Below are 24,003 nucleotides of genomic sequence, written 5' to 3' on the forward strand. Positions count from 1 at the left end.
AGTTTGTGTAAGACTATCTGTTAGGGCTTACTGTTTTGAGTGTTTTACTGTTTCGTTTTTATTTATTTATTTATTTTATTTTATTTTATTTGATTGTTTGTTTTGTAATTTTTATTTTGTAATTGTTTTATTTTATTTTTGTATGTTTTGTGATTTTTATTTGCTTTAATACCCTTCATTTGTTGTTATGACATTGGTTGTGGCTAATTTTTAAACATTGAGGACAATGTTCATTTCTAGGTTTGGGGGTATTGGAGTTTAGCAAGTAAATTTGGTTTTTCTTAAAATTAAAAAAAATAATAATTGAAAAAAAAAATATATATTTTTTTTTTTGCTTGTTTTTATTTTAAGTATTGTTTTGTTTTGTTTTTGTTTTGAGTCACTTTCCGAACACTTATGATGAGATAGTGATAAATGTTTGCATGACTTAAATAAAAATTGGATTTCATTTTATTTTAGTGTTTTTTTTTCTTTATTAAAAAATATAAAAAAATTTGGCATTGTTCTAGCATGATATGTTTGAAACCTTCTTTACACTTGCCATTTGTTTCATAATTTTCCAATTAAAGGATTTGCATGACCCAAAGAATTGTATCAAGCACAAATTAGACTTATATAACCATATAAAGTGAGCTTTTGAGCCTTGTACTTCAATTCATGAGTGTTATATACATACTCTTATTTTCTTGTCATCAAAGTTGTTGTTTGATCTCATTATTTATTGATTTGGTTGAACACTTAAAAGTCATTCATTCTTATGCAATTTGACTTCACGACATTTAAGAAGTGATATTAAGGCCCTCTTTGGATCGTTTGTGCCTTTCAAGCTAACCTTATGCATGCTTAAGCATGATTTTCCATTGTTAACCATTTTGAGCCTACATGTAAACCTTTTCTTTCATTTAACCAATTATATTTCCTCGCCTTAGCCTGAAAAACAAATATTTACCTTTCTAAAGAACTCATGAGCTTTAATTGGGATGTGTTTTTCATACTAAGTTTGGGAATTTCGAAGAAAAAAAAAATCACACAATTGGTGAAAGAAAAGAGAAAAGTTGTGATTAAGTGGTGGTTGAATGAAATTTCATTTTTGGGCCTTCAAAATAAATTGGTGGTTGTTCAGGAAAGGAGTGAATCAATGTAAATGAAGGGTATAAGGAGTTTTGATCAGGTAAAAGAAAAAAATCTAATCGTGATGATTCGAAGTCTTGTAAACAATTATTTTATGCTCTTGCATTGCGAGTTCCTTGGACTTTGTATTATCCATATCCTTCATTTCTTACTCACCTTACACCCTTGGCCCCATTACAACCCATGTTAAAGACCTAAATTGATCTTAAATGTCATGTGGTTGAATTGCATTCATTTTTCTACTTTTAAGTGTTTGACATCCTTCTTGAGATCATATTAATGCAAGTTCTTCATATTTCTATTGCGAGTTAAGTCCCTTATGGTTTAACTCTATTCTCATGTTTATAACTGAGTGTGCATTATAGCCCTCTTCTGAGTGATTCATTTGTGAGAGGACAACTTTGGTGAGATTTGAAGTTGAACTTATGCTTTGTATGATTTTTTAAATTGTGTGAAAACTAAGATTGGGGAATTTGTTGCATTTGGCTATCACACTACTACACTTTGAGCATATTGTGTTTAGAACTTTGCCGCTTTGTAAATAATGTCTAAAAATTGAGCTTTTATTGTTAAAACGTTTAAGTCATGTGCATGAGTCATTTCTCTTCAGAAAATGTTCGGAAAAATTGTTTTAAGTTCTTTGTGTTTTTGTGTTTGTTTTTGTTTTTGGTTTTGCTTAAGGACTAACAATCTTTAAGTTTTCTAATTACTTTGTTTTACAGAGTCAGTAAAACGTTTGTGGGTATCGTATCTGTTAAACCCTCAGGAGACACAACTCCTCCTACTAGGGATGCCTAGAGGTTTAAAGGCTTGTTGCATATGCTAAATGCAATCGAGTTACCTACGAAAGTGGTTTAGTTAACTTCTAGTTTTGTTTTTAACTTTGTTTTGTGTTGTTTTGCTCGAGGACTAGCAAAATCTAGGTTTGGGGGTATTTGATCGGTTCATAATTGTATATTATTTCTTACCCTTCTAGCTTATGATTTGGTTATGTTTTTGAGTTAAACTTGTGCTTTTAATCCTTTTTGTGTTTATCTTTCAGTTAATTGAGCTTTAGGTAACAATGATGGCTTTGGAGAACATAATTCATGCAATTCAAGCATGTTAAGGCCTAATTTGGATGAATTGATGAAGAGCTTAAAGACAAATTCATTATGGCTACAGCCCCCTGCCAGTCCAGTTCCGTAGGTCATATTGCAAGCTTTGTTTCAGCAACCTACATAGCTCGGATGAGGCCACATTCTTCATGAAAGTTGCTCCAATTGGTGTGTACTATAACATATCCAAAATTCAGCCCCATTGGATAAATCTGGAGTCCGTTACCTAGCAAACACAGAACCATGCTCAGGATGGACCTAGCAAAGGTCAGCATGACCAGCAACTTCAAGGGCTTACAACTTGGGCTTCTCTTAATCAAATTAGGACTTTAATCACTCTAAATTGAAGTTCAGAATGTCTTCTTTCCAGCCATATGTTATTTGGGTCAATCCAAGGTCGGAGGAAGAAGATAAGGCCGAAACAAATTGCTAACTCATTTTCCGCGCTGATAAGATCCATCCTGAGCATGGTTCTGTGTTTGCTAGGTAACGGACTCCAAATTTATCCAATGGGGCTGAATTTTGGATATGTTATAGTACACACCAATTGGAACAACTTTCATGAAGAATGTGGCCTCATTCGAGCTATGTAGGTTGTTGAAACAATGCTTGCAATATGACCTACGGAACTGGACTGGCAGGGGGCTGTAGCCAAAATGAGTTTGTCTTTAAGCTCTTCTTCCCTTTATCCAAATCAGGCTTTAACATGCATGGATTGCATCATTTCCTATCCAAAGCCATCATTGTTCCCTAAAGCTGAAAGATAAACACAAAAAGGATTAAAAGTACAAGTTTAACTCAAAAACATAACCAAATCATAAGCTAGAAGGGTACAAAATGATATACAATTATGAACCGATCAAATACCCCCAAACCTAGATTTTGCTAGTCCTCGAGCAAAACAACACAAAACAAAGTTAAAAACAAAACAAGAAGTTAACTAGACCACTTTCGTAGATAACTCGATTGCATTGAGCGTATGCAACAAGCCTTTAAACCTCTAGGCATCCCTAGTAGGAGGAGTTTTGTCTCCTGAGGGTTTAACAGTTACGATACCCACAAACGTTTTTCTAACTCTACAAAACAAAATGGTTAGAAAACTTATTAGATTTGTTAGTTCTTAAGCAAAACCAAAAACAAAAACAAACATAAAAATAAAAACAAAACACAAAACACAAAACACAAAAACAAAAAAAACAAAATCAAAATAAAAACTCAAAACAATCTTTCCGAACATTTTGTGAAGAGAAATGACTCATGCACATGACTTAAACGTTTTGACAATAAAAGCTCAATTTTAGACATTATTCACAAAGCGGCAAAGTTCAAAACATAATATGCTCAAAGTGTAGTAGTGTGATAGCCAAATGCAACAAATTCCCCAATCTTAGTTTTCACACAATTTCAAAAATCATACAAAGCACAAATTCAACTTCAAATCTCACCAAAGTTGTCCTCTCACAAATGAATCACTCAGAAGAGGGCTATAATGCAACACTCAGTTATAAACATGAGATTAGAGTTAAACCATAAAGACTTAACTCAAAATAGAAAGATGAAGAACTTGCATTAATATGATCTCAAGAAGGATGCCAAACACTTAAAAGCAGAAAATGAATGCAATTCAACCACATGACATTTAAGATCAATTTAGGTCTTTAGTAAAGGTTGTAACTGGGCCAAGGGAGTAAGGTGAGTAAAAAATGAAAGGTATGGATAATACAAAGTCCAAGGAACTCGCAATGTAAGAGCATAAAATAATTGTTTACAAGACTTCGAATCATCACGATTAGATTTTTTCTTTTACATGATCAAAACTCCTTATACCTTCATTTACATTGATTGATACTCCTTTCCTTTAATTGAACAAACACCAATTTATTTTGAAGGCCCAAAAATGAAATTTCAATCAACCACCACTTAAATTTTCTCTTTTCTTTCACCAATTGTGTGATTTTTTTTTTCTTCGAAATGTAACACCCATTCCCAAACTTAGTATGAAAAACACATCCCAATTAAAGCTCATGAGTTCCTTAGAAAGGTAAATATTTGTTTTTCGGGCTAAGGCGAGGAAATAAAATTGGTAAATGAAAGAAAAGGTTTACATGTAGGCTCAAAATGGTTAACAATGGAAAATCATGCTTAAGCATGCATAAGGTTAGCTTGAAAGGCACAAACGATCCAAAGAGGGCCTTAATATCACTTCTTAAATGTCATGAAATCAAATTGCATAAGAATGAATGACTTTTAAGTGTTCAACCAAATCAATGAATAATGAGATCAAACAACAACTTTGATGACAAGAAAATAAGAGTATGTATATAACACTCATGAATTGAAGTACAAGGCTCAAAAGCTCACTTTATATGGTTGGTTATATAAGTCTAATTTATGCTTCATACAATTCTTTAGATCATGCAAATCCTTTAATTGGAAAATTATGAAACAAATGGCAAGTTTAAAGAAGGTTTCAAGCATATCATGTTAGAACAATGCCAAATTAATTTTTTTTTTTTTTAATAAAGAAAAAAAACACTAAAAAAAAATGAAATCCAATTTTCATTTAAGTCATGCAAACATTTATCACAATCTCATCAAATGTGTTCGGAAAGTGAATAAAATCAAAATAAAAATAAAAGCAAGACTCAAACAAAATAAAATAAAAATAAAAACAAGCAAAAAAATTAAATTAAATTAAGGAAAAAAATCAAATTTACATGCTAAACTCGAATACCCCCAAACCTAGAAATGAACATTGTCCTCAATGTTTAAAAATTAGGAACAAGCAATGTCATAGCAAGAAATGAAAGGTACTAAAGTAAATATAAATCACAAAACACACAAGAATTAAAATACACAAATAAAATAATTACAAAAATAAAAATTACAAAACAAACAAACAAACAAACAAACAAACAAAAAATGAAACAGTAAACCCTAATCACACAATTCTGAAACCCAAAAAAAAATTTGAAGCCCAAAGCCCACAATGAAATTAACCCACCTTGAAACCCAAACAAGGTGAAAAACCGACCCAAAATGAATTCTGAAGCCCACACATTTTATTATTATTATTTTTTTTTTAAAAAGAAGATAAAACGTGAATTATGAGCGCAAAGTGGGAATTCTGAAAAGAAAGCACGTGGTCCCTAATGTCGGCTCATGGATAGTCACGGGCAGAAAGCAGGAGCCACGTGTCGACGCATAGAGGCGCCGCAGACTCCACAAGCAGAAATTACGGGGCCATACAAAGTCGTGATGACTTTACTGAACGCGTCCGTTCAGAAAGGTCACGTCGAGATAAATGTGTTGGGTACGGTTGGAAAGCGAGAAGGTTGTGGGACTCGATGAATGCTGGAGATTCAGAAATGCTTAGACGCTGCAATGGCTAGGGTTTGTCAAAGACTATATCTATAAGAAGGAAAAAGAAGGGGATAAAAACAAAACCACAAACTCAGAAACACAAAAGAGAAAAGAAGAAAAAAGTGAGAAATCAAATGGCCTCTTCCTACCCATTTTCGTTGGATCTCAACCTAGCTCCACCGACTCAAACACGGGGCCAAGCAGCAGCACCAGTATGGATGCCCTACTTTGGCTCCTCACGGGGGCCTGTGTCTGTCAATGACTCAATACTCCTAGACAACGATGTTGCTATTGGAGTTGGCAGAAATTTAGTGACTCCCAAAGATATACATGTGTTCGGGACAAGGGATGACAACCGAGTCACGAGTGATGCCCTGGCACTGAGCGTGCAGAGTACAGCATGTGTTGCAAGTTTGGGTCATCGCCTACTTGCGAAGTCCCATGAGGTAGAGGTGCTGAAAGCTCAGTTGGCGGCGGAGCGAAGTATGGTTGAAGATTGTCAAAGTGCTATAAAGAGCTTAAAAAGGGAGAGGTCAAGGATAGTGGAGGTGAATCGACACCAGCTAGAAGTATTGCGGGACGAGAATAAAAACCTATCAAAGATGGTAGAGTTGTATTCTCGCGACATGCGAAAGCAGCTGGAGGACCTAGACCGACCGGGTAAACGCAAGCAAGCGGATCGCGAGAGTAGTTACGCTCAAGCTAAGATTGCGATCTTTGGGAGCTCAAGTGATGAGCCCCAAGAGGCTGTGCGTGAAGCCCCGGAAGAGGACAGCCAAAGGGCCAAACTCAAAGCTCCTATGGTCGAGACACCGAGCGCCAAGAAGAAATGATTTCAGTTTTTATTTATTATTTAATTTTAAAGTGTATGTGTGTTTTTTTTTTTTTTTTTTTTTTTTTTCTTTAATTGGGAAATAAAAACGTTAGCTATCTCAAAGAAACGATTGACCCTAAATGTAAAGAACGACAATCAAACAAAAACACGAAGACCCAAACAAGATTTTTTTTTTATTTTTATTTTTTATTTTTAGTTAAGTAAATACACAAATAACTGCTTCTTCTTTTAAGAGAAAAACTTAAGGATGACCAGTTAAGGGCCTCAGAAAACACAGCCAGGGGTTCCGGGAAGGTTGGAGGGGTCACAATGGTCCCGCTTAAAACCCTAACTTCTTAGACACCGAAGGTGTCGCCTTAAAGAACTCCTAGACACTGTATAGACTGCGGTTGCTCACTGGAGTTACCAAAAATTTAGCTCCTTCAAAGAATATCCTATGAGTTTTAAATTATACTACCTAATTAAATAAAAAACAAAATAAATAAATAAACTGAAATAAACACGCAATTCAAACAATAATTTAAAAGAAGAGTTGGGATTCTTGCACCAGGTGTCCAAGACGCATCTTTAATTTTGTCTCTTCTTCCAACTACATTATTAAGAAACCTGTCAAACAAGAAGAAAATAATTGAAAATAAAATAAAATAAAATAAAATAAAATAAAATAAAAACTGAAAAAGCAAAAACACAAACATCAGAAAACAGGGAGGCAAAAGTAAGTGAAAGTGTAGACATGCTCCCTTTTAAAAAAAAACGTGCTCGCAATTTGCGCCAGAAATGAAGGGATCCGAGAGAAAAGAGCACAGGATAGCACCCTCGAGATCCGAAGTGCTTTCGGCTCCCTCGTCTGTATAAGTCTATTTAAACTCATCTCGGTGAAGTAGAAGAGTACCCCGCATTTCTTCCTGCAAATTCAGAGAAAAACATCAAAAAATCCAAAAACAAAACAATGGCATCCTCATGCACTCACCTTGATGATCTCAACCTTGAATTGTCCCTTGCGCCACCGAATGCGCAGATAAGGGCTCCTCAAAACCATGTCTTCCCAAACTCCACATATCATCACGGTACGGCCTCAAACTTTGCTGAGGTAATACCGAACTTTTCTGAGGCAATGCCGAACAGAGCAGCGCTGCTTGGAGGCATGATTGGCAGCAAGCTCACACCGACAGATCATCTGCATGTGGCACAGAGGTCTGACAAAGCAGCGGTGGAGGAGTCCAATAATTTAACTGTTCTCCATGCGGTCTCGGCTACCAATTTGGGTATGCGATTGCTGGCGAGAACACGGGAGTGTGCCGCGATGAGCGAGGAAATAACTTCCTTGAAGGCTATGGTGGCGGACTTGCAGAAGCGGCTCTACTGTGCCAATCAGCACGTGGAAGCACTGCAGAGAAAAAATGAGGACCATGTGGAGCTGCTGCAGATTCTGCAAGTAAGAGACAATAGAGGCATGCCATGAAGATGAAGATGAAGATGAAGAAGTTGTTTTTATTTTTAATTTACTTGAATGTTTTTTTTGTTTTTTGTTTTTTTTGTTTTTTTTGTTTTACTTTTTTTTTTCTTTGTTTGTAATGTTTGAAATGAAATAAAAATGGGTTTTTAACACTCAGAAATAAACTAACTAACCACACCACGTAAATAAATAAACTAACCTAACAAAACAAAGGGTTTTCCTACACAAAACATAAATAAAAACAAAAGAAACAAAACAAGAAGAAAGAATGTACATTACAAGAAAAATAAATTACAACTACGAAAACATTAAGGAAATTAAGAGAACTTTGAGGAAGAGAAGAAAGTGTTGAGAACTTTGAGAGGGAGAAGAAAGTATTGAGAACTTGGAGGATTTTGGAAGAACATGTGTTTGAGAGCTTTGAGGATTTTGGAAAGGTTGAGACATGTGTTTGAGAGATTTGGAGACTTTTGGAAGAGAGGAGAGATGTGTTTGAGAAAGAGAAGGGAGGAGTGTTTGGGAACATTGAGAATTTGATGAAGGAATGGAAGAAGTGTTTGGAGAGTGTTTGAAAATATGTAGGCTTTTTGGAGAAGAAAGGAAAGTGGTGTTTGGGAACTTTGTGGATTTTGGAAACTTGGAAAATTTGAGAACGTAGAGACGGGAGGAGAAAGTGTTTGAGAAGTTTGGAGAATGTTTATGAACTTGGAGAATTTGAGAACTTAGGGAAGGGAGAGAAGGGTGTTTGAGAAGTTTAGAGAATTTGATGAAGGAATGGGAGAAGTGTTTGAGAACATGGGGAATTTGGAAGAGAATGGGAATTGTGTTTGGGAACTTTGTGGATTTTGGAAGAGAGAGTGTTTGGAAAATTGGAGAACTTTGAGAACTTTGGAAGGGAAGAGACATGTGTTTGAGGAATTGGAGAATGCTTGGAAGAGAATAGAGAAGTGTTTGGGAAGTGTTTGAAGATTTAGTAAAAGGATCATATTACAACAATTGAGAACTACAAAGGGAAATTAAGAGAATTTGAGGGAGATAAGGGAAGGGAGCTCTAGAGAAGTGCTTGAGAGCTCCCCCCCTTGGGGTGTTATTACAAGCTTAGAGAACTTCCCTATTTATAGGCCTAGGGGAAGTGAAAATCAGAATTCAATAAGACTAATGCATACAACACTTGAATTATAAAATCTGAAATGGTTGATGCACTTGTATTAGAAAATCTGAAATGGGTGATGCACTTGTATTAGAAAATCTTGAATTGGTTGATGCACTTCACCACTAAATCCCACCAGCAGCCCTAGCTCATCTTCATGTCACCATGACCAAGCTTCCAACCAGAAATGATAGCTCATACCTAGCTCACCATGACCAAGCATCCAACCAGCACATGCTGAGGTCAGCATGACCAGCAACTTCAAGGGCTTACAACTTGGGCTTCTCTTAATCAAATTAGGACTTTAAGCACTCTAAATTGAAGTTCAGAATGTCTTCTTTCCAGCCATATGTTATTTGGGCCAATCCAAGGTCGGAGGAAGAAGTTAAGGCCGAAACAAATTGCTAACTCATTTTCCGCGCTGATAAGATCCATCCTGAGCATGGTTCTGTGTTTGCTAGGTAACGGACTCCAGATTTATCCAATGGGGCTGAATTTTGGATATGTTATAGTACACACCAATTGGAGAAACTTTCATGAAGAATGTGGCCTCATCCGAGCTATGTAGGTTGCTGAAACAAAGCTTGCAATATGACCTACGGAACTGGACTGGCAGGGGGCTGTAGCCATAATGAATTTGTCTTTAAGCTCTTCATCAATTCATCCAAATTAGGCCTTAACATGCTTGAATTGCATGAATTATGTTCTTCAAAGCCATCATTGTTACCTAATGCTCAATTAACTGAAAGATAAACACAAAAAGGATTAAAAGCACAAGTTTAACTCAAAAACATAACCAAATCATAAGCTAGAAGGGTAAGAAATAATATACAATTATGAACCGATCAAATACCCCCAAACCTAGATTTTGCTAGTCCTCGAGCAAAACAACACAAAACAAAGTTAAAAACAAAACTAGAAGTTAACTAAACCACTTTCGTAGGTAACTCGATTGCATTTAGCATATGCAACAAGCCTTTAAACCTCTAGGCATCCCTAGTAGGAGGAGTTGTGTCTCCTGAGGGTTTAACAGATACGATACCCACAAACGTTTTACTGACTCTGTAAAACAAAGTAATTAGAAAACTTAAAGATTGTTAGTCCTTAAGCAAAACCAAAAACAAAAACAAACACAAAAACACAAAGAACTTAAAACAATTTTTCCGAACATTTTCTGAAGAGAAATGACTCATGCACATGACTTAAACGTTTTAACAATAAAAGCTCAATTTTTAGACATTATTTACAAAGCGGCAAAGTTCTAAACACAATATGCTCAAAGTGTAGTAGTGTGATAGCCAAATGCAACAAATTCCCCAATCTTAGTTTTCACACAATTTCAAAAATCATACAAAGCATAAGTTCAACTTCAAATCTCACCAAAGTTGTCCTCTCACAAATGAATCACTCAGAAGAGGGCTATAATGCACACTCAGTTATAAACATGAGAATAGAGTTAAACCATAAGGGACTTAACTCGCAATAGAAATATGAAGAACTTGCATTAATATGATCTCAAGAAGGATGTCAAACACTTAAAAGTAGAAAAATGAATGCAATTCAACCACATGACATTTAAGATCAATTTAGGTCTTTAACATGGGTTGTAATGAGGCCAAGGGTGTGTTAAGCTCATAATTTCATACATATACATGCCCAATTTACTTACTTCTTTTGCTTAGTTCCTATAATTCTAAGTTATTTCCCTCCCTTTGTGTGTTTTGTAGGCCAATAGAGCAAGAGAGCATAATTCATGCAATTCAAGCATGTTAAGGCCTAATTTGGATGAATGGAAGAAGAGCTTAAAAGACAAACTCATTTTGGCTACAGCCCCCTGCCAGTCCAGTTCCGTAGGTCATATTGCAAGCTTTGTTTCAGCAACCTACATAGCTCGGATGAGGCAGCATTCTTCATGAAAGTTGTTCCAATGGGTGTGTACTATAACATATCCAAAATTCAGCCCCATTGGATAAATATGGAGTCTGTTACCTAGCAAACACAGAGCCATGCTCAGGATGGATTTTATCAGCGCGCAAAATGAGTTAGCAATTTGTTTTGGCCTTAACTTCTTCCTCCGACCTTGGATTGGCCCAAATGACATATGGCTGGAAAGAAGACATTCTGAACTTCAATTTCGAGTGCTTAAAGTCCTAATTTGATTAAGAGAAGCCCAAGTTGTAAGCCCTTGAAGTTTCTGGTTATGCTGACCTCAGCATGTGCTGGTTGGATGCTTGGTCATGGTGAGCTAGGTATGAGCTATCATTTCTGGTTGGAAGCTTGGTCATGGTGACATGAAGATGAGCTAGGGCTGCTGGTGGGATCTATTGGTGAAGTGCATCAACCAATTCAGATTTTATAATGCAAGTGTTGTATGCATTAGTGAAGTGCATCAACCAATTCATCTTTTATAATGCAAGTGTTGTATGCATTAGCCATATTGAATTCAGATTTGTCACTCCCCTCTCCCTATAAATACCACATCCATTCCACATTCAATGCACAACAAATCCTGAGATTCACAACCCCCACAATTCACTCCAACCATCCTCAAACACTCTCAAAATCCCAAACACTCCAACAATCACCAAAACAACTCCAGCAAACCTCTCTTCCATTTCCCTACGAATTTCATCTTCCTTAGCCATCACCACTCACTCAAACTCATCCCAAATCACCTCCATATCCTTCATACATCTTTCTAGAAGTGGGGAAGCTCTTGGAGAAGCATTAGAAGTGGAGAAGCACTTGGAGAAGCCTTGGACACCACAAGAACTTCAGAAAAAGGGTTTTTCTACTCTTATTGTATTCATTATGTTTTCTCATTTCTGTTCAAGTCTCTTTTCCATTATGAGTAGCTAAATCCATAACTAGGGCTTCGATGTAACCTAACATGAATATTCTGGGTTTATAAGTTTGGAGTTTCAAGTTTGATTCATGATTCATGTTCTTATTCATTATGCTTATAAGTTAACATGCTTGTTTGAATGATTGATCACCATTAGAACTTGTTTGTTAACTATCTTGGTTTGAATTAAGAGTATACACCATGCTTTAATTCGAATTGAACTATGAATAGGAAGAGTATGTATGGACATTCGACAACAGGGATTAGATACATACTTGGTTGTTTAAAATGTTCTTCTATGCTTAATGGGTTCCTAATGCTTAATTTTAGGTTAGACAACAAATGATCAAATTAGGGAATTAGGAACACAAGGTTAGGACCAAACACCATGGCCTAATCATACTTTAGCTAGAATCAATCTTTGAATCTGAATTAGACTTGTTACTTGAATCTTTATAACCCAGAATTGAATTGTTATGGTGATTCGAATGCCCTAGTCTCAAAATCTGTTTTCCAACTCTTAAAACCACTCTTTGTTACATTTGTTTACTTGTTTTTGTTTGCAATTTCATTTTGCTTCTTTTGTTCAACAATCACAACCACTCTTGTTTTAAATTCTGTTTTAGACATAACCTCCTACTTTCTTGAATTTGGTAATCTAAGTACATAACTAGTTTTAACTTCTCAGTCTTCGTGGGTACGACCTCGTACTTGTCTTGCTATACTACTAATTGCCCCGTACAATTGCGAGTTAACATAATATTAACAACACTAAGATAAGCCATGTTAGTCAAGGTCTTCTAGCTAGTGAGCTTCTTAAATAAGCTCATGTTTGGTTCATGATAGGATTACTGTTAAATAGCACAATCTTGTCCTAGTTCCCTCCAGCAAACATGCCCTAAGGGGCTAGTTCACATACTAAGAGGATAAAATAAAATCCCACAAAGTGCGCCCATCACTAGTCTAAACTAAAGGCTAAAATAAATCAATAAGAACGCGAGCCGAGCACGAAGCCCAAATAAAAGGCTAGTCGCTCTTACAAAGATGATCATGACAAAACCCCTAAAATTGTTAAGTGCTTAAAAGTTCACAAAGGTGACATGTCTTTCTCAAAAAGACGATAGGGACAAAACCCTTAAAAAAGTTGAGTGCACAAAAGTCCACCAAGGTGACAGGTTGCTCAAGTTGCTCTTAAAAAGTACAACACATCAAAATAAATTATTCTGAGTATGTTAAACAAAGGCTTGATCCTATTAAGGGATTGAGCCACTACTACTACGCAAAATTGCATGAACATCCCCACTAGGAGTACTAAGTTCATGACCTTGTGACATCTTTCCTAACTCTCCAAACACGACTAAGAGGTTGATCGTGGCAAGTTGCATCAAATCTACTAGAGACTCTACTTTCCTTTCTAGGTCAACAAAGGGATGACACGTTCTACTTCATAATACAATACATCACTAGAAGAGTCTAATCCCCTCCCATGACCAGACATAACCCTCACAAACTAGTGCAGGAGGGATAAAAGAGTAGGTAAGATTATTATGATTATTATTATTATTATTTTGTCTAAGGGTGAGAAAAGTTTCAAAAGGGAAAATATGCACAAATATTGAGAGCAAAAAACGAGGGCCCAGAAGAAGGATCTAGGCCCACCAGCACTTTACTATCCTAGGTTAAAAGGTACAACCGTATGATCAACAATTTCCCTGAGTACAAGACATTGCCATGTTCGAATTCAAGACGCCTCCAACTATCAAGTATACTTCTTCCTCTACACCATCGCTCAAGTCAGCGTTTTGAAACGTTGCTTCTCCACTCCCAATTTTGTCAATCTAATTGGATAAGCTACATCACCATCACCATCGACGTCGTCAGTACGGCCACTTCAGCAAAAAGAAGCCACATGGGAAATGCTGAAGGAAACATGCATCCAATGCTTGGGAAATGAACTTTAGCCACAACCTATACAACAAAAACATTCTAAATGGCGGATTCATTTTGTTTATACTAGTTGAGCTAAACCTTTTTCATTTTAAACCAAGTATATTAGCCTAGTATCTTTGAACACAAATAGAAAATGAAAAAAGGGAATAGATCTTTAACCTTGATGACCTTTTCTTGATTTCTCAAGAATGAACAGCTTTGTTGGAAAGACCTTTTCTTTCTCTTGATTTTGACTCCTTCACCTTAAGGCTCCAAGATTGGAGTCCTCTACCTCACCACACCAAATGCTCCTAGAGATGAAGAGAGGGCAATCAAGAAGTATGGATGCTAGTCTACTTCTTGATTGAACCAATTTTTGGTTTATGGAAGATGAGATACAAAGATGATCACTCATAAACCAAAGTAGGAAACCAAAAACCCTAGCTAGGTTTTCTCCAACACTTAGCTTATATAGGACAACACAAAAGGCAATTGGGTGGGTATTTGGGGCTCCATTTGGTCTATGGGTCATGTCATCTTATGCCACTTATCCCTTGGGCCCAATAGCCTTTTGGGTTATTTTGTCCCTTTCCTTTTAAATCATATTTAAAAGCCCAATCCAATATTTCTATATATCAATATTAATTCCATAATTAATCTTTTAATTATAATTTAACTATTAAATTATAATTATAGTCTTGCTTAATTGACTCAGTCGAACTATTTGACTTTGGTCAATTGCTCCGGTCAACATGTTGACTTTTGACTATTGACTTTGACATTTGATTTTCAACCATTGATTTGTGTCTCCTCATTTCATTTCTCCTCATTTGTACCTCTAATCACATTCTTTGGTTGTGCAGATCCGTAGGTTCCCTTTAGCAAGATAGTGGGTTGACTCAACTCCTTAGAGATGATATACGAATTAAATTCCACAATTTAATTCTTCCTATTAATAAAGGTTAATTGAAACCTTTTAGGACATCCACAAACCATGGTTGTCGCCTAGCAACAAGTCACGGTTATCCGAGTAAAATAAGATGTTGTGAAAGAGCCTATTCAAATTGGAATGATCGTACAATTGAATCCTTCTCTTATGTCAATACTCCTTATTCACATTATTAGATCATGGAATCCGATTGTCAATATCTTAATGGGAATCATTCCTTTTATATGATTATCTTGGTAAGATTTGAAGACTTCTTCTTTCAAGTCTTATCCACTACTCTGCGCAGAGATTTTACCAATCATATCTTGGAGTATTCTCTCTCCTTTACTGAGAATAGAGATTCCTTGTTGTACATTCATTTCCTTCTATGACTTTATTAAGAATCCTGATGAGCACCTTTAAGCTATGCCTAATTCAGCATGTCCGTATAGTGCCCTCAAATATTAACAACATAGCCACAAAACATCTATGATGCCTCGGGTCTAAGGATTAGTTTGCACCATTGAAATTTATGAGTTCCAGCTTGACATGTGAGTAAAGGCTTCCATGCCGTAACTCATGTGTTGGATCGTGTTCAGTGTACTTGTTCTTCTATAAGCACCTACACACATATCGATGTGTCTCCACACTTAATGACTTGAGACCTTGCCGTTCCCTACATATAGAGACGATACTGTGTGTACTGGTCTTTGTGGAATATTGACGCTCAATCAATATTCCTATGACCAGGAACATATTCAGGATTTAGGGATGATGAGAAGTCTTCATGTATGCAATCTCATTACATAGCTCTCATATCCACTCATGTATTCCTTGGATTATGGTTGTTATACATATTGAAAGATAATATAGGATGATTTAATGTATAAATCAACCTTTCTTACCCATTGATAACATAATATGTCTTTTATCAAAGATGTCCTTAACTCTAACTATTACATAATTAGTTGGCTTTAAGGACATATTTCTAACAAATGCGACATCGTCATTTAATAGATATAATAACGGCTTGACTAATGGAGTGACTAATTTGTATGTTTTTTTTGTAAGATTAGGTGTTTGTTTTGAGCAAAATTCTCACGGGAGAATATTCGCAAGAGATTCTTCACCCTTCGAGCTTTCTTCTCTCTCTTCCTTCTCGATACCTACTAAAAAGGTTGGAGTAAATAGACCACACCTGGGGGGTGTCGGCCAAAGGCCCTTCGATGCCTAAGTCAGTTAGATGATCTTGAGGAAAATACAAAAATAACATAGAGGGTAGGAGTTTTCTCTACAGTACGAGAGAATCGAGTGGCCGGAGCCTTATGTGTGGCCGGAGCCGTGTGAGAGAGAGAGTGGAAGGTGAGATAGAGAGAGGAATTGCTAGGGTTTTTCGAATTACCTCGTGTATGTGGTGTAGCCATGTATTTATAGTGCTATTGCCTTTTAGGGTTTTTCAGAGAATGATTTCATATGGAAGGGAATTATTCTCTCCCTCAAATGGAGAGATTGGATCAATTAGAGATTTAATGAAAATAAAATCCCTAATTTATGGTATTATTCCTATTTTAAATCTAAACAATTGGCCAATTAAATGGGGCACAATTGTTGACCTAAGAAATATTCTCATTGTCCATGGGGTGCCTCATGATCGGTTGCCGAAATATTTGCTCCCACAATATCTACATGCATGATTTTAAAAGTTGGGTACTATTTTGAACAGACCCCTAAAATTGGGTACGTTTATGTAGTTAACCCTAACTTAAAAGTGACATGTGTGTTCAATTTGTTAACCAAGATGGTTGGTGTGAGTGGTCCGACACACTCATTCCTTAAGAGAAGTCAGGGGTTCGATTCCTGCTATCGTATGGAGTCACCACTTTGGCCAACACTTCACCCCTTTCGGGCCAACCCGGTGTGAGCGGGGATTAGTCTGGGTTGTGGTTAAGGCTTAAAGGTGCCACCCATAATTTGGGCCCATCCAGGACCATCTCGTGGTTCAGACAAAAAAAAAAAGAAAAAAAAAAGTGACATGTGTGTTCAATTTGTTGGGCCAGAGAGTGATGTACAAGTATGAATTGTTTTTTCTTGTTGGGTGCAATACCAACTATTAATATTTAAGTAGTACAAGTTGAAGCCTAGGAAAGCATATCGTAGAAAATCAAAATAATTAAGTTTGGAATATGGTATACCCTCCAAACAGCAAAGGCATAACTTTGCAGGTTGCTGCTGGCAGCACCGTCAACGGCTAGTTTGAAATATGACCCCTCAACGGTCACTAGCCTAACCAAATCTGTCGGCTACGTAGAGATAAATAAATCTATTTTCTTCATCGTAAGTAATATAATAAATAATAGTTTGAAAGATGGCTTCTTTTTGGGGTATATTTTTGCTCACCAGTTTAACCCAATGTGTACCCTAATCATCATTCTCAACACTTAATACGTGTCATTTGGCAACCATAGTTAACTCTTTACTTTGTATTTATGCAACTATGGTTATGTTAATAGACACGTGTCAAATATTTCGAAGGGTGACGGTGAGAAATTGGCTTGAGTTAAAATGGTGAGCAAAAATGCTCCCTTCTTGTTGTTGAGAAATTGGCTTACAAATTGATTATTTTTTTGTTTTTTGAGAGAAAAAACTACAAACTGATATTAACACTGTTTGTTTTAAAAATATTTATCTAAAAACAGTGGACTTTCACCTTGCTTGGAGCCATTGTTTCAGGGCATTAATGTTACCTTATTGATGACGCTCCATATGAGAATGTATAAATACAAGACAGTTCTACGATAAAAATAAATAAATACATGATAATTCTTAAAACATTTGTAAAGAATTTAGTGTTTTGTAGGAAAAAAAAATAGAATTTTGTCATTGGCGAAACTAGAAAGGCAAAGCAGACTACTAGATTGAAAGACTTGGGAAAAATTAAGCTAAATTAGGGTTTAAATAGGTAAATTCACATTGAGAAAATAAATTAAAAAGGTTAAAGTAGAAGATATAGAATGAACAGATAACTTGTGTTGATCCTCTCTCTCTCTCTTAACGATATGATATTTACAAAATTAGTTAGCACACTCACTAAAAAATTAAGTCACAAAAATCAGCAAGCAACAATTATGTATCAGATTCATCACAATATATATCATCCTCATCTCATGTGAATTAAATTTGATACATTCTCCAACTAAATTGATAGAAATACTACTAGGCTAAAAGGCTAGTATATAATTTATGTGTGTGGCTACTTGGCTTTGAGCAATGTGTCCATCTCTTTCGAGTAGTTAGTAACTTATGTTAACTTTTTAAGCCAAATAAAACTAGAATGAGCATAAGTTTGTTTGGGAATGCTTATGTAGAACATAAGTATTTTTTTAAAAGCGCTTTTATTAGAAGAACGTTAAAAAACTTAGTGCTTATTTGGTATTACTTATTTGGGGTGATAAGTGATTTTTTAAAAATTTTGGAAAACCCAACCCGTTTGGTAAACTATGAGAAAATCATTTAAAAATTGTTGTGAAAGAAAGCTATTAGGGAAATCAACTAATAAGGTGCTTTCATTTTCTAATTATGCAGAAATCAATTTTGAAGAGGCGCTGGGTTTAATGATTATGCGGCAATCATTTTTTGATTATACGGAAATCCGTACCAACAACACTTTTAACAAAAAGTTTACCAAATGCCAAACAGCTTTCTCTCACAGCTGATTTCTCTCACAGCAAATCTGACATTGATTATCTTCACAGCACAGCAATGCCAAACTGGCCCTTATTGAAAACAAAAAAGCATTTAAAAGTGATTCTTGAAGAAACGCTTTCGTGATATGAAACACTAATAATTTTTTTTACAATCTAAATGCTATCAAAATTGCTTTTGGTTGTCAGAAAACACTTTTAGTGTCCGTTTGGTATTACTTATTTGGGGTGATAAGTGATTTTTAAAAAATTTTGGGAAGCCCAGCCCGTTTGGTAAATTATGAGAAAATCACTCATTGTTAAAAATTGCTGTGAGACAAAGCAGCTAATGATGTGCTATCATTTTCTGATTATGCGGGAATCAGTACCAATAACACGTGTAATAAAAAATTTACCAACTGCCAAACTGCTTTCTCTCACAGCTAATTATTTTGACAACAAATCTGATAGTGATTATTTTTACAACATAGCAATGCCAAACTGGCTCTTAGTCCTTAAAAGCACTCCTAAACAAGCCCTTAATTATTCGTTAAAAAAACCCAAGCCCCAAATTATTTATAAATTTATTTTATTTGTATAAAAATGATAATCTAAACTATAAAGAAGGGAATTTCTCACACACAGTATTGGTTAGGTAATTGACCCTAGACTAAGAAAATGGGTGACGTTTGTGAGAATAATTAAAAATGGGCGGCGCGAAGTGAGAATGAGAGAAGAGCGCGTCTGGGCCACTACCACTGACAATCCAACGTCTATAAGCCCTGAAGATGAAGGAGACCATGCACAGCGACACCTCGTTTCAAACGGTACTTTTTTTATTTCCATATTTTTAAACGTTGCCTGGATTTATTTGAATTTTTATAATAATCTTTTTTCTTTTCTTTTAAAGTAAGTCAGTAAAATTTGAATTATGTAAATAATAATAATAAAATAAAAATATTCTCGCTCCTCAAATTCAACCAAGCAATCATTCCAAGGAGAAATCGCTTTCTCTTGAGCACGCACACTCTCTCTCTCTCTCTCTCTCTCTCTCTCTGTTCTTCGCATCGCAACCCTCAAAGCCCTCAATCGTACCCTCAATCTACAACACTAGACTGAGTTTTTTTTCATGAGATAAGGCGAATTCTCATCTGGGTTTGATTTATTTAGGGTAAATTTCCTTTCTTTGGTTTCGATTTTCATTATCAATCTGTCTTTTTGGACTGTGAATACCGTAAGTTTGGGCAATTTGATGTTTCTTGGATTCTTGTTCTGGGTTCGATTATTCACCTCTCTGATTTTGATTTTCTTTCTTAAGAACTAGTACATATCAATCTGTGTTGCATCTTTATTTGTGTCTTTTTGAAATGGGAAACAATGGGATTTTTGGGCATAAGGGTTTTGGTAGTTCACTTTTCTTGTTTGATCTGTTTCGGGTTTTTCTCAGTTGAGGTGCTTTTCTTGCTTTCTAGGCAAATGGGTTGTTTTATGGATGTTTTACTTGAAAGATAGTGCTTTCTCCTCTCCCTTTCTCCTAGGAAATATAAGGCATTTGGTTTTTGTTGACTTTAATGGTATTCGTATGGGTATTAATTTAAAGTGAGTTAACTGGTTCTTGTTAATGTCTTTAGGTCTAAATGGATTCAGGGTGTAATTATTTATCACTTGTCTTTTAGGAGTTTCGAAAGTTTAAATATGTTGGTGTTGGAGATTTTCCTTTTGACTTCGTGAATTAGCTTTAGAACTTTGTTTATTCAATTTTTTTTTTCTTGAAGATAGCTGATGGAGAAAAACAAGCTTAATCTCTCTTGCAGGTCCATTGATCCCCTATCTAACACTCAGACAGCCCTTAGAAAGTCATAATAGTAGGGGAAATTTGTGCTGTTCATGTTCAAATCAACTCTACTAACCTTTTTATCAGGAAACCAACTGGTCTGTGCTAGTGTGCCAAACGAGTAAGTGAGAAAGTGAGAAGGTAGAAAATATAGGTTAGAAGACGATTGGTGCATGTCTACACTGAAGTCATACTCGATTTGTATTTTTCAATGATTTGAGATAACAGTTTAGCTAGTCGTAGTTGTTATTTTAAGGGACAGATACAGGATTGGATTGATTAGTTATAAGGATTTGGGAATTTAGTTTCACAATGCCTTTGAGAGGTAATTTTATGTCCAGTATAATTCAAACCTTCTCTTTTCTCATCCAAATCCAGAGAAGTTCTAACTAGTCCAAGTCCAGCCCTCTACTTTTCCCATATTATTGCCGTTTTATTAGCTGACATAATGAAATTCAATTTTTTTGAAATGGCTTCTTTAAATGACTGTCTCTATTGTTTGATTGATTGGTTCTTGGTATCCAGAGCTCTTGCATGGGCCAAACAATTTATGCATAGATGTGGTCACGGAATCAACATACCTTGTACATGAGTGTCAATCATGTACTTCCTCTCAAACTTATCTTGATATCTACCTACCTACCTACTTACCAGCTGTTTTGATTACATTTTTTTAATGCTTTTTTGGAAATAATTGTTTGTTTATTGTGTTTGAATATGCTGATGTAAGACTTAGTTTAACTTTTGAGTAGGAAGGGTTTGTGCTTCTTGGTTCTATGTGCTATTTTTCACTGTGAGAAGTATATGATATGACTGATCTGACTTCTATTTTCCTGATTTTTAATATTAAATGTTAATTTGTTATTACAGACATTTCAGCTTACAGCTTGCCTTATTCTGTCACTCTAATCCGTGGAGTTGAAAGTTTTGTGGCACATATTCAGCTGATTTGCTGATTTTCTTTTGGTAGCAAAAGTTTGCTTTGGGACTTCATTTGTTTATTCTTATGGTAATGTTATTTCTTTCTCCATAAAAAACTATTCTTTATTTTACATTGTTGGATATTATTGATTATAAAATAGAATAAGATAATCATGTGGACTAATGTTCCATACATTGTCGCTGGTTCTATGTGCTATTTTTCATTGTGAGAAGTATATGACATGACTGATCTGACTTCTATTCCTGATTTTTAATATTAAATGTTAATTTGTTATTACAGACATTTTGGCTTACAGCTTGCCTTATTCTGTCATTCTAATCCGTGGAGTTGAAAGTTTTGTGGCACATATTCAGCTGATTTGCTGATTTTCTTTTGGTAGCAAAAGTTTGCTTTGGGACTTCATTTGTTTATTCTTATGGTAATGTTATTACTTTCTCCATAAAAAAACTATTCTTTACTTTACATTGTTGGATATTATTGATTATAAAATAGAATATGGTAATCATGTGGACTAATGTTCCATACATTGTCGCTGGACTAATTTCAAAGACGGGTGGATGTTTAAGTGCCATGCTTTTTCTTATTTAAATATAATTTGAGGTTGTTTTCATTTTACTTCTGAGAGTACATGATGGTTGGACATCAGTACGTGTGCACATGAAACTCCATTCCTGGTGTGTGAGATATTAATCTCCTTTATATTTAAACATCAGCCATGACATGGTGGTTGTGCACACATTGTTTGTTTGCTTTATTCAATGGCTTTAGGAGTTGTATTGAAAAAATATATGAACTCCACCTCCTCGCCTATCAACAACAGTAAGGGTAAATTCTAGACTAGCTGTCAGCTGTATGTGGAGTCCATCTTTCTTCTTTGATCAATAAGGATTGCTATCTGAGCGAGTGATGCATTGTTTTTATTTGCAACTGATGATTTCTTCTTCTTATTTTCTTTTTAACTCTTCTTACAATTCCTTTGGTCGTGTTTCAATTTCAGGCTACTAATGAAAATCTCCCACCAAACGTAATTAAGCAACTTGCAAAGGAATTGAAGAATCTTGATGAATCCCCTCCTGAAGGCATTAAAGTTGGTGTTAATGATGATGATTTTTCGATCATATATGCGGATATTGAAGGCCCAGGCATGTACATAAGTTTTTTTTTTGGGTATTTTTTTGGAGGTGAACTGTATGTAGTGTCTTTCACCCCTGCATCTATATTTTAGTATGTATTGTCTTTCACTCCTGTGTCTATATTTTAGTATGATTTATGAGCTAAGATCTTGGCCTTGCAGCTGGCACTCCTTATGAGAATGGTGTTTTCCGCATGAAGTTGTTATTGTCTCGTGACTTCCCACACTCTCCTCCTAAAGGTTTGTTTTGCTATGTTTTATCATCAATGACATAACTGATACCACTATAGTTTTTAAATGAACATGTCGTATTTCTGTGACTTCATTCTGTAAATAAAAACTGGTGTGCTTGACTATACAACTGAAGAGAAGTTTTGTTGATGGGACGCTTGTATATTACTCTCGGATTAGTCGATATTTATGTCCATGCTTAATTTGAGTCCCTATCTGGTTGAAACTATTACTTTGTTTAATTTGAAATTTCTGGGACATGGTTGTTGTAGGCTACTTCCTGACAAAGATTTTCCATCCAAATATTGCAACTAACGGTGAGATTTGTGTCAACACCTTGAAAAAAGATTGGAATCCAAGTCTTGGATTACGACATATTCTGATTGTAAGCTCCCTTAGTTATTCAATTATTGACTTTCTTTCATTTCTGCTTATCCAGCTAAGATGTTCTTTTTCCTGGTCAAGTCTAATTGTCACGGCTTTGTGCTTTGCAATAACAGGTAGTTAGATGTTTATTGATTGAACCATTTCCAGAATCAGCGTTGAATGAACAGGCGGGCAAGATGCTGCTTGAAAATTATGAAGAATATGCAAAACATGCCAGGTGAGTCGTGGTCATCATGTTATGTGCTTCATGTTCTGGTTAATGGAGCAGGAAAGTTTATATGTAAACTTTTGTGTGGTTGTACATGTAGACCTTGTCAAAGAGTAGATTTGTGTAAAACGCACAACATTCAGATGATTGGAAAATGAAAGATGCACATACCAACTTGAATGATCTCCCATATAGACTAAATGATATGACTATTGTATACATTACCATTACACATAACTATGAAACTCAAGTGTGCTTTTATGTCTTCCATGCAGACTTTATACTGGAATCCATGCCAAGCCAAAACCCAAGTTTAAAACAGGAGCTATTTCAGAGTCGACTACTGCACTGAACGTTGACCAAACTAACAGCTCTGCACTTAATGCTGATCAAAAGAACACAGCACCTGGTGCTGCTTTGCCAGTGATCTCTGCATCTCCGTCCCCACTGGCCCCTATTACCGTGATGAGAGGAAATGGTCAGGATCAACCAGCTGTTGCTCCAGTGGAGACTGGAGTTAGTGGCTGTGCTGCATCAGCAGCAGCAACTACTACAACGATAAGGAAGGAAGGTGGATTGACAAAAGCACAGGCAGACAAGAAGAAAATAGATGCAAGGAAGAAAAGTTTGAAGAGATTATGAAAACGGGGAAAAATGATTGAATTTGTTGTTGTGCAGTTTGTGACTCGTTTGAATGAGAGAATGAGAGGTGGGGTTGAAAAGTGAAGAGCCAAAATATGAGGGAGGAGGTTGGGGGGAATGTGTGGTGTAAGAAATACTGGAATTGGGCAAAAAATTGATGGATTAAATTTACCAGTTTCCCTTTATCTTCATCTTTGTTAGTGCTCATTAAC

At 35.8% G+C, this 24,003-nt stretch overlaps 1 protein-coding gene across 1 annotated transcript; it reads left to right on the plus strand.

The window, feature by feature from the left end:
- Positions 1-19,404: 19,404 nt before the first annotated feature.
- Positions 19,405-23,982, plus strand: UBC22 (ubiquitin-conjugating enzyme 22). Its single transcript, XM_021963880.2, has 8 exons — positions 19,405-19,585; positions 21,119-21,257; positions 21,471-21,609; positions 22,189-22,333; positions 22,486-22,563; positions 22,827-22,939; positions 23,055-23,158; positions 23,425-23,982. Exons 3-8 carry the CDS (start codon positions 21,607-21,609, stop codon positions 23,789-23,791), a joined length of 810 nt encoding a protein of 269 aa, XP_021819572.1. The 5' UTR covers positions 19,405-19,585; positions 21,119-21,257; positions 21,471-21,606; the 3' UTR covers positions 23,792-23,982.
- The last annotated feature ends 21 nt before the right edge of the window (positions 23,983-24,003 follow it).

The sequence above is a fragment of the Prunus avium genome, chromosome 7 (genome assembly GCF_965620075.1).
Source record: "Prunus avium chromosome 7, drPruAviu1.hap1.1, whole genome shotgun sequence".
In the NCBI taxonomy this organism is placed as follows: Eukaryota; Viridiplantae; Streptophyta; class Magnoliopsida; order Rosales; family Rosaceae; genus Prunus; species Prunus avium.